General features: G+C 41.6%; 1 protein-coding gene across 7 annotated transcripts in view; it reads left to right on the top strand.

Annotated features, from left to right (window-relative positions):
• Positions 1 to 12649, top strand: part of LOC100647940 (5-hydroxytryptamine receptor) — a 168931-nt gene that overhangs the window by 150088 nt on the left and 6194 nt on the right. For all 7 annotated transcript variants that reach the window (XM_048411475.1, XM_012315707.3, XM_003400253.4 and 4 more), the window contains one exon: positions 11936 to 12079. In XM_048411475.1, coding sequence (XP_048267432.1) covers positions 11936 to 12079 — 144 coding nt within the window. The remainder of the gene's footprint in view (positions 1 to 11935; positions 12080 to 12649) is intronic.

Raw genomic sequence — 12649 nt, 5'->3', positions numbered from 1 at the left:
TCGGTCTGGTCTCGTGTAATTTATCGAAAATTCAATTACATCTTGCGCAAATTTAATAATCAAAATATTTCATTTACAAACTACTAAGCCAATAATTTCCAACTCTTTTTATTTCATTATGTACTTTGTTGTCATATTTTCTCTACTATTTGGTTTCTATAAATTTTTTATATTCTATAAATATTTCTATAAATGTTTTTGTAAAATGTTTCTATAAATATTTTTTTTTACTATTTGGTATCTATAAATTTGTGCGCCCCTAAGCTTCACATAAATAAGACATACAGAATACATAATGTAGAAATACATAGAACATAAGTCTATGAAACATACAGGAAAATACATATAAACGTATAAATATATATAGAATATAAATGTGTAAGTAGAGAGAAATGCCTACAGAGTACAGTACTATTTTATTGTAACTTATACATTAATAAAATTCTTCCAGCAAAAATATTCTCAAAATTCCTAAAAGTAATAGTTACGCCACAGATGTTTACTTTCAGAAATTTTTTATCTCGACGTAATAAAATTCCACTTCAGCAAAAAGTTTCTAACCGCCACTGCATTTTGTTAACCCTTTAACAGTACAATAATATATCAAGAAATTCAGAACGAACAATTTAAGAAATAATTACATACAAACCTTCTTATCCTCAAAATTCTTTGTATTTCTAGTATCGAACATAAGAAATAAATCCCTTCAACATTTTATAGTAAAAAGTTATCAATAATTATCTTACATATAACAATATTTAAGATATCAAATTTATAATACTTCATTTGACGATTTGCTCGAGTCTCTTTCGTGCCACACACTGAGAGAAAGTACTGCACATTCAAAGCGATGTAGACGATCACTTCTCGTAATATAATTTGTAATCGTTATAATTATCTACAAAGGTAAAAATTTATTACGGTGAATTATTAATACTACCAGAAATTTAATCACACGACGCATTAATCTTCATTTGGAATGTCTGAAAAGTTGCACCAAAACTGGTTAATTATTAAAAAGCAATCAGAGTAAGCCAAAAATCAATATCGTATTCATACCCACTGACCAAACCATTTCTGCTTTAGAATTTACAGCATCATACAGTATCGTCCTACAGTATATCGTGTAACACATCCAGGCATCGACCTATGGCAAATATCGAGAGACCCTGAAATCCACGTGACAGTTGATAATTAGAGAAACGTATATAGCCACGGTCTCTCGAAGCAGAAAAAATTTCGAAAATATCAGAGGCATGGGCGGTCTGCTGGAATACTGATACCGATGTATCGATCCTAATCTCCTTACGAATATGTTGCGCACTGACACGAGCAGATGATTTACGAGACCGGTGCGTTGTGGCAGCCGAGCCAGAGTTTCTATTGTACGCGAACAAACGCTTTCCAACCCGTCTACCGATGCCCAGTCTCGTGATATTCAGATAGTTGTTGCTCAACACATCGGCGAACAACGTTGCGATTACGTTCACGGATGCGCCGATCGTTTTGCTTCTCCGTATAATGGATCACGGACGAGAAGAAAAAAAAAAAAGAAGAAAGAAAACATGCACATCCTGAAAATTAAATTCTGTTTCCAGAGAAAATATCTTCCATCGATGCGGTACAATACTGCTCCTCTAGACTTTTTTCTTTCCACATACTTGACAAATTCTACTTATCGACGATTGAATTCGTCGCTTTTCCGCGTTCTTCTTCAACGCGTACATATACGGTAAGGCAATGTTGTTTCAATTATCTGAACTTTGATGTGTCATAACCACAAAAACAACTTCGTGTAGATTAACTAACATTGTTGTGTATTATAAGACGCTGTTAGTTTTTAATACACTGACGAAAGAGTAAGAAAACATCGTGTGCTTTAGATACAGCAAGAGAAAATATCGGAAACGAGGAAATGATTTGAATATGACAGAAAACTGCGATCGTCGATGACTGTCGATATAAGTAGGTGATATATTTCACTCTATGCATCGCGTTACCGATATCGAGTTTGAACGTAGATCGCATGAAAATTGTCGGTAATCAAATTTGACAGATAACAAGGCACATTACTTATCTCGCCTCGAGTATCCTTCTCAATAAAACAACCACGTCTTACTGCAATTTATTTTTCAGTCTATTCGGTTAATCAAACAAGACCAAATAGTTAGGAGGCTTTCATCGATCGATAAGCAGGTTGAACAACAATTGTGAACGTGTTCCACGGCGGTTCAAGGCGGAACCAAATTGAATGGAAATTAGAGAGCGGTAGCCTCGTTTCGTTACGTAAATGCTCGAATAGAGGAACAAAGGAGGATGGAAAAAGTGTCGACTTTATCAAACCAAGGAAGCTGTCTTCTGCAACTTTGACAGAAGCGGAAGAAGCTTTATTTAGAAACACGCTCGGTAAGCGACACCGAACGCTCTTCAGGGATTCGAAAAATGGGACAACGTATTAAATCAATCGTCCCTCCTATTTTACCACTCGCATCAGCTTTGTTTCTCTTTCCACCTTCTCGTGATTTAGGATTTCTGTGCGCGAACGCCTTTGAATAGAAAACTCGCACTTCGGTTTGCTTCCGTATCGGACACAATCGCCATTTTTATTACTTTAGAAAATTATTACGCGTGATAAATTATTAATAGTTTATTAAACATCACGATAAAGAACAACGTTGAATGTAAAGACCATGGACAAGGATCATCCGATATTTGTAATTACCGAGCCACGCATATTTATCGAACCAGTTTTCGGTACATTCGCGCTCGAAGAACAACAAAACAATTTAATCGATATGGACTACGATAGTTTCGTTCAATTAACTTTCTACGCGTAGGTTTTGATATATACATTTCCTGCTAGGAGAAGATTAGAAAAATTGTTTCAAAAATGTAGCACGAGAAAATGTGCTCCTTTCTTCATCCTATTAAGATAAGCTTTCTCCTACGTACGAGTTAACGCGCGTACTTTCATTAACATTTAATTAGCTGCGTGATTCTTTTAATATGGAAAGTTTCACGAGGGGAAAAAGCGAGAATGGAAGAAGGTTGGGACGACAAATTTTTATTCGTTCTCGTTTATACGAGGTATAAGAGAGATACACAAGGGAAGGCAAAGAAAGGATCCTCGCTCTTTTCTAGCGCAAAGGGTCCTTCATAAAGTACGCTGCTTTTCCTTTTATTTACCTCTTATTCTTTGTTCTCTGCGTCGGCAAAACTCATAACTTCGAGAACTATACATTCAAGCATACGTGTCTTCTAGTAGGAGGAAGGAATTCCCCGAGCACATGTTACGGGCTTACACGAAACATCAGAGAAATGAGCGATCGCTACTAACAACAGCGACATTATGAGTAAATTTTTGCAACTCGCCAGACTTTCAGTACACGTACAGAGTTATCGTCGTCTCATTCCTGAATCAACAAGTAAATATAACTCATAAAACTGCTACATCAATCAACGTGAATAAACAATAAACAAAATTAATCAACTCACTTTATGCAAAGTACATGTAGTAAATTCCAAACCAATTTAGAATCTTCGTTACACTGCTAACAAACTTGTCGTAAGCAAACTTTCCACAGAAATTAATATATTTATCATAAAATTCATGCAGAAAGTCAATTGAACCGAATTGAAATTAGCAAAACTTTGAACCGCTGTAACTTCAAAGATAGTAACTTCCGATCAACGAATGAGCGATTAGCGGAAGCGTGGAAGCTTCACCTTTAAAATGCTTCCTCATTTATCACGATACAACTTCCGGTTCCGGAGATATCGCCGTGTAAAGACGATGATAACTTTCAGCCGTTTATTGTCTCTGTCCTTGTCGCCTGCTTGCGCTTTTCTCTCGCGACTCGTCACTGACCTATCACAAGCTCGCATCAAACGCGCTGGTCAGCGATAGACACTGACTGGACGGTTTTTTATACTGTGCCTGGAAAAGATATAGGACGATCGCAAGGTCGTCCGACGTCCTTGCATTATCTTAAGGGACATAAGGACACTATGAACGCTTATATCTCGAAAACCTTTTGAGATATCGGGATGAAACAAAAACGGGATTAAAAAGCACGCGTTTCTCCATCTACTGAGTAGATTTCGGTGACAAAATGTTGACTTCCTGTGGGCAATTTTTATGGTCAAAGTTGAAGTCTTTCCGTGACTATGAGGATTTGTATTTGTTACGCCGCGCAACACATCTGCATTCCATCCCGCGCGGCGTGACAGCCAACGGTCTACGTGCCGTCCTTCGAACCCTCCACAGGCCTAAGGACCCACCATAAAGTCGAAATTCTAACTGCATTGTTCGCACACATGTTTTACGTCAATCTGTTTGCCAGAAAGGACTTTCTAATTCCAGAAGTGTTTTCAGCTGGTTTTTTAGAAGGGTCCTTGGGTTTATTATGTGCTCTTAAGAATTACGAAGAAAGCGGAGATATACCTAACGAAATATCTGAGTTTCCCTGTAAACAATGTCTCCTAGGACCCAAGTTGGTAGGAGGTTTCTTCCTCCTCTCTTCCTTCCTAACATTGGTCCCAACCAATCGACATCGCGGATTATTTCCCTCACTTTACTAACTAAAAATGTAAAGAACGAATCCGCGTTCTTCGTTCAAAGGGCACACCCATACCAAGCTTTCCTCCGTATTCACATTAGAATAAGCTTCAGAGTTTGATCGTCTCTCACGGTGCCTAGAGTTCCTGCATTTCCTACAACTCTCACCGTTCCTGTATCTTTTTGAGTTCCTTCATCATTCATCAAGGTGTCTACACGGCCTAGAGTCTTCTAAGGCTCTCACTTATCCAGAACTCCGACAGTTCCTATAACTCTCAAGGGCCTAAAGCGCCTAAAGCTCTCCTTCTCTCATCCAAGACTAACCCTTCTCTCATTATCTGTATCTTAATCAACGGCGTTAACTACTTTGTGTGATTGTATAAAGTGTTGGAAATATACATTATTATAACTCTGACTCCCAGTGTTATACCGCATTAACCACCCCGATTATCCTAACCGAAATACGGGGATCGAACTATTCGTGGTGTCGATTATTCTAATCGTAACGGGAATTTACGACTCCCGTTGACGCGTATTCTAACGACCGCGTCTCCCCGCGATAGTACGAACTAAGCATGGTCCTTCGAGCCGGATACTGTGTCAAGTGAAAAGTGCACGCCAGTGACACCCACTCTCATACAGTGCCACGTGAATCCAACACAACCAGCAGCGGAAGCGTTACCACCCCAGCGAGGTCAGTAACGTAAAGGGTCGTCACCTTTGAAGAGGTATAATTCGGTGGTTGAAACGCAACCACACAGCCTCCTGCCACAAAGTAGACAATCGCCAACAGAAGTAAGTTCAAACGATTTCCTTATCAATTACATAAAACATAATGGCAACCGAAAACGAACTTGCCGCCTTGCGTCGACGCCAGAGCTACTATATCGCCCAGTTTACACGCCTCGAAAAAAAACTCGACGACATTGAACAATCAGGCTGTCCGAAAGAGATCGACTTGCTTCATATTAAAGATCGTCTAGAAGCCTACGAGAAGGAATTCCGTGCATTACAATACCAAATCGTAACTTTGGACGAGGGAGAGATCGCGCGCGGCAGTGAGCTAGAGGAAGAATACGAAAGACTGCATCTCCGAGTACTCAAACAATTAATCAAGACACGACGAAGTACGCCGTCACAATCGGCAAGCGGCGAATCAACCGTCGGCCGCGAGTCCGCGTCGCTTAAACTCCCGGAAGAACAAACGCGCGGTCTCGAGATCAGAGAACAGTATAACGATAGATGCGATCGGCTAAGACGTAACCAACGTACAGCACGACAACCCCGGTCATCGAGACCGGCACACGATGGATCAGCCACTGGTGTCAAATTGCCGCGAAATGCTTTGAATCAGCCAACCTCTCACGATCCACTGGACCGGAAGGAAGTGAATCCCATCCAGGACAACAAGGATCAACCTCCGCCGACGGAAACCATCGCAGCAACTCGAATGGCGATCCCGTCGCACACCACGCGGAGCTCAGCGCGTGACACTCATAACGTGTCACCCACACGCGATCTGACGACAACCACATTCCCATCGTCAGCATCGCAACCATCTGATTCAACGTCACAAAACGTCTTGAATCAGTCCATCACTCGAGATTCTCTGGATCGGACAAAGCTGAATCTCGTCCAAGACGACAACGGTCGTATTTCGCCGACGGAAATCATCGCACCAGCTCAAATGGCGATCCCGTCGCATACCACGCGGAGCTCACCGCGTGATATTCACAACATGTCAACTGTCTGCGATCTGACGACCACGTTCGCAGCGTCAGCATCGCAATCATCTGATTCGACGTCACACAACGTCTTGAATCAATCAATCACTCAAGATCCTCTGGACCAAAAGGAGCTGATTCTCTTCCAAGACGACAACGGTCGTACTCCTCCGACGGAAGGCACTGCCTCAACTCCAGCGCCGATCCCGTCGCATACCACGCGGAGCTCACCGCGTGACATTCGCACCATATCAACTACCCGCGATCTGACAACCACGTTCGCAGCGTCAGCATCGCAATCATCTGATTCGACGTTACACAACGTCTTGAATCAATCAATCGCTCGAGACCCTCTGGACCGGAAGGGACCGACTTTCATCCAAGACGACAACGGTCGCATTCCACCAACGGAAACCATCGCATCCACTCAAACGGCGATTCCGTCGTATACCACACGGAGCTCACCGCATGACACTCGCAACGTGTCAACTACCCGAGATCGGACAACCACGCTCACAGCGTCAGCATCGCAACCATCTGCTTCAACTACACAAAATGTCTCGAATCAGCCGAATGTTCCAGATCTGCAAGACCAGAAGGAACTGAATCACGTCCCGGACAAAAACAGTGATACTCCGCCGGGCAACACCACTTTACATGTTACACCTGACATGGACATCATATCGGAGAGTCTGTCTCCGCGACCTAACGTGAAGAATTCTCTATCGCCACGACGGCGAGGAGCCACGCCTGCGAGTAACCCAAATCGGGATAATCTCCACGTTATTACCACTATGACTAATCATTTAATTGTCAGCAGTTTTCAGAACGCGCCAGCTGATTTCAACACTTGCCCACTAAGCCCACAGAGCACTACGTGGGACAAATCTCTGATTCTGTCTCTTGCGGATTGTTGGACCACGCCGGTACAACTACCAGCCATCAGAGAGAAGGCGCGATCCGGATGGGTCAACGGGGGGAGCCTCGTCCCTCAATCAACTATGACCTCCTCCACGCTTCCTCAGCCGAAACAGCAACGAGGATGTCCAAATGACATGCAATACTTTCACGAGTCTGATGTTGCAGAAATACCATACAAGAAAGGCGAACCCTGCTCCCGGTCTTACCATGATACAATCCACGACATGTGGGACAAGATAGCACAATTGGGGCAGATCATCGGGGGGAGCTCAGTCCTCCAATCAAACACACAACTCTGCGACGTGTTTGAACCTATACCATGCATCACCGGAGTTTCATTCAACGACACCTCCTGGGGCAAACTATTCAAGGACACCTCATGGGCCGAGGTGTTCCACGATACTGCATGGGCCGAACTGTTTCACGATACATCCTGGATCGTGAACACCAACAGCCCCTTAACGCAACGGCGAACCAGACACCAGGACAGACGGGTGTTCTCTACGCAACGGCCTTTCGGTCGTATCATCGAGTTCACCCTGGCGACGACGGTCTCGTCAAGACAACTACGAACATCGAAGGAGGCGGATGAAAAACGCATCTCCATACAGATATTATCTACCTTTGGGAAATCGGCGAGATGTATAACGACACCTCCAGGGCTGAGGTGTTCCACGATACTTCACGAGCCGAGCTCTTCACGACATTTCTTGGTCCGTAGACTTCAGCGGCAACTTTCTTGGCAATGCCAAGAACCACGGCGGTCCAGACTACAAGGCAGTCAACGGTCCTTCGACGCAGCGGCGAAGCAGACTCCAGGACAGACAAATATCCTCAGCGCACCGGCCTTTCGGCCGCATCATCAAATTCCTCCTGACGACCACTACATCCTCTGGACGGCCACAGTTCACAGGGCAACAACAATCAACAAGGAGGCGGATGGAAGATTTAATCCATTTTATCTCGACAGATTTTTGATCGGTGCCCTCTCAACGGGGGGAGGATGTTACGCCGCGCAACACATCTGCATTCCATCCCGCGCGGCGTGACAGCCAACGGTCTACGTGCCGTCCTTCGAACCCTCCACAGGCCTAAGGACCCACCATAAAGTCGAAATTCTAACTGCATTGTTCGCACACATGTTTTACGTCAATCTGTTTGCCAGAAAGGACTTTCTAATTCCAGAAGTGTTTTCAGCTGGTTTTTTAGAAGGGTCCTTGGGTTTATTATGTGCTCTTAAGAATTACGAAGAAAGCGGAGATATACCTAACGAAATATCTGAGTTTCCCTGTAAACAATGTCTCCTAGGACCCAAGTTGGTAGGAGGTTTCTTCCTCCTCTCTTCCTTCCTAACATTGGTCCCAACCAATCGACATCGCGGATTATTTCCCTCACTTTACTAACTAAAAATGTAAAGAACGAATCCGCGTTCTTCGTTCAAAGGGCACACCCATACCAAGCTTTCCTCCGTATTCACATTAGAATAAGCTTCAGAGTTTGATCGTCTCTCACGGTGCCTAGAGTTCCTGCATTTCCTACAACTCTCACCGTTCCTGTATCTTTTTGAGTTCCTTCATCATTCATCAAGGTGTCTACACGGCCTAGAGTCTTCTAAGGCTCTCACTTATCCAGAACTCCGACAGTTCCTATAACTCTCAAGGGCCTAAAGCGCCTAAAGCTCTCCTTCTCTCATCCAAGACTAACCCTTCTCTCATTATCTGTATCTTAATCAACGGCGTTAACTACTTTGTGTGATTGTATAAAGTGTTGGAAATATACATTATTATAACTCTGACTCCCAGTGTTATACCGCATTAACCACCCCGATTATCCTAACCGAAATACGGGGATCGAACTATTCGTGGTGTCGATTATTCTAATCGTAACGGGAATTTACGACTCCCGTTGACGCGTATTCTAACGACCGCGTCTCCCCGCGATAGCTCGACTAAAACAGTATTAATTTACTGTTATCAGTTAACCCGTGCGTTGATAATCAAATGGTTCTAGTTGTTCGGCAAGCGTATAAATGAGTTGGAACACTAATATTTAGAAGTTTTGCATGAATTTGGAGTATCAGTAAAAATATCCGAAGAATGGGGGTCGGGAAAGGTACAGTAAGTAAACAAATTTTTGGATAGAAATGTAGGAATAGGAAATATGAAATAGGATAGAAATGTGGAAGTGTAGAAATATAGAACTAATGTAAAGAATCTGAAGAATGTAAATCGTTTCCGGTTACCAGGTTGCTCGCACTAGATTTATCAAACCGCACGATAACTGAAATGCATTTAATCTCATCGTTTCACATTTACAGTATCAGCAACAATAAACGCATGAATCGCGTGGGCCGTTTTTATCGAAAGCACCGTGGCTACAGCACTGTAGGTCGTATTTTATGTCGGCCCTTCTGTTGGTTATGTGTTAATGATTGCTTTTAAACATTCAAGATAAACACGTTGCGCCAATCTCGCGAATATACACATATAACTGTCTGAATGTTTTATTTAGCGTATTCGGTTAGAAACCACGTCCATGGAACGTACATGTTCCATTAAAGCTGGTATTTTCGCAATGGTGCTCTTCCCCGTATTCCCCCCCCCCCCCCCCGCTGTTCTTTATTTTCTTTTTCCCGTCGAATGGGATACGAAGAAAAACAGACACGCGTGCAATTTTTTGCGCTTTTATACAACGCGGAAGGCGAATAGCGGATATAACGAAATTGAGAGAAAGTTTTCAAGTTTGTAACGAGACGCGTGTTATTTAGTATCGACAGTTTCAGTGTTTGCGCGTGTGGCAAATTGGAAATGAGCGTTCAACGTATTTCGCGCTTGTCATCGATAAAGGCGGCAGAATTTTCATGTCCATGGAATACCATTGAAAACTACGATAGCTGCTTCTACGCGGAGTTTGCCTGGTAGTTGCCGAGAATTTCTGCAGCCGAGGGTCCACCACTGCAGTAATTTTCATTATGTCGCCTGTTATTACTGTAGTTTCGCGTCGCAACAAACTGATATTACAATTTCAAGCCGTCGAGATCCTTCTCTGTTTTTGTTAGACATATTTTCTCCTATAAGAGACGTTGTAATTAGACTCTTCCATCAAATGCAACGAAATGATGCTCCGGCAAAACTGAAATGACATTCCGTTAATGACTTTACGTTCGTTTTGAATATTATTCGAGAAACAGGCTAATGCACACGGAGGCAGCTAGCAGATGATTAGCTAGGTAGAACGTAGCGAAAGAGAACAGATTCCGTCTCGGTAATAAAAGGAAGAATCAATTCCTCGCGCATCTACCTAGGAAACAAATGGAAATTTTACCTACGATCGCAGACTTTGGACAACTACATGGAAAATTGTAAAGAATGTACGTTATAATAATCCTAAAGCGAAGAAGATATTCTTGTTAGCATATCCTTTTACTTCCATGTACATTTTTATAGTTTGCCGAATGTTAATATTAGAAAATATTTTATGACTGGGACGAGAATGTTACATATCGTTATTGTGCAAGTAATTGAATAAATTGTTTGAAAATTTTCTTCCTCCTGTAATTAAAAAAATGACACTTTGATATAACGGATCTTCGTTTCAGTTCCATTTCTTCAGTCGTTCTGATAAATGCACCTATGAATTTGCAATACGCTAACTGTTCTCAGTCTTCCTAACAATTAATTAAAGAACAAAATGAGTATTTCATGTCGCCAGCACCTTCTCCATTCATAACTTCTTCTTAAAACTTTCCCATTCGTCACCCTTGTTTTGGTCTTGAAAATTTTACGCAACTCTAATCCATCGATATAAATCCGTGCATAAAATAAATGCAAATACAAATAAAACATTAATCGATAATAAATGAAAGAAGTTGGATTTTAAATAATTCATTGTTACATTTATAATTCGATCACTAATTGCCGCTTATTAGGACAAAATTAAATTTTTATATATTGATATTTAATATTTATTTTTATTTATTTACATTGACGAGACAAATGTGCTTGTTTATTCTTGTAAATATTTCACGTGACACAGCATCTACAGCATCTGTTTTTTCAAAGTTAAACGATATTTCCAGTTTACAATCGTCATTCTGCAATAGATAAGTATTATACTATACGTATGTATAGGTATGTACATTTCATTAATTTTTGCCTGTCGGTTTCTAAATAAGATTGATTTATACAAATTTCTCATTCACACTTTAATTCAATCTCGATGTATACAGGCAATAGATATCTATTGTTAGAAGCGTGTTTAAGAGCACTTTAGAAATGTGCTACTTTCGAGCTAAAATCCATATAAACGATTTCTTCAAAAGCTGGTGTTTTATACTTAATGTCGATTAATAACTCGATAAATTTTCCTTGATTCTTTAACGGTAGACAGTTGACATTTTGCGTAGCGATTGTAAAAAATGTCCGTGTGCCATAATTTAAGAAACTCTAACGTAGAGGGTGAGACAAATTCTTATTCATTCGTTTCTTATTATATATATCGTAAGAACATGAATCTCCATAAACGCGTACAGTCTACTTATGATAATGAATCTATCCTTCAAATAACACAGCTTGAATAAAACATAATACGTATGGTACGATATCGATGACACGTGACAATGAACTTGTTCGGGCCGACCCTTAGTATTCTCATTCACGTGGTGATCGATCGAACGACATCACGACGACACATCGACGTATACCCCTTTAACAGATAATTCTGTTTATTGCAGATAAACTCGGGATGGTCGTTGGGGCCTGAGCTTTGCGACATGTGGACCAGCAGCGACGTCCTCTGCTGCACTGCTTCGATATTGCATCTGGTGGCTATCGCGGTCGACAGATATTGGGCAGTCACCGATCTCAATTATATACAGGTTAATTAACACTGTCGCGGTCTGCAGGTAGTTCGTGAGACTAGAACGGTAACGAATGACGAACTTACGTCACGATCGCGTGGACCCCGGAGGGATGACAGTATCGAGAAGGAGATTAGGATATGCTGGGACGTGGAAACGCTCGTGTATATTGATCGTAGAATGCGACTCGATAATCGAGCTCGGTGTCCTGCTTCCCTTTGTACGGCCAGAGATCATTAAAACGGAGGACGTAATTAGTAGGATTATTGCATGTACGCTCATAGAATGTTTGGTCCGTTTTTACACGAAAACATTGCATTGTTTCGTGCGCCGTATCGTGAAATAACGCGCAATGTTTTCTATAGTAAAATTGCCGGAGAAATTGGAAATTTGAGTCGTTGCACCCGGATAACGTCCAGTTAGATGTGGAACCGCGATTTTCAAACAATTAAGAATTTTTCATATTTGATCAAAGCCAACTGACCAATGTTTCCTTACATTGTCTGTTAGATTGAATATAATTTTTTAACGTACCGCAGAATCTTTTTTAATTAGTTCGTCTGTAATAATCTTAATTTCAATCGTTTT

This window comes from Bombus terrestris, chromosome 13 (assembly GCF_910591885.1).
Source record: "Bombus terrestris chromosome 13, iyBomTerr1.2, whole genome shotgun sequence".
NCBI classification, from domain to species: domain Eukaryota; kingdom Metazoa; phylum Arthropoda; class Insecta; order Hymenoptera; family Apidae; genus Bombus; species Bombus terrestris.
This window is presented reverse-complemented; position numbering and strand designations above follow the sequence as displayed.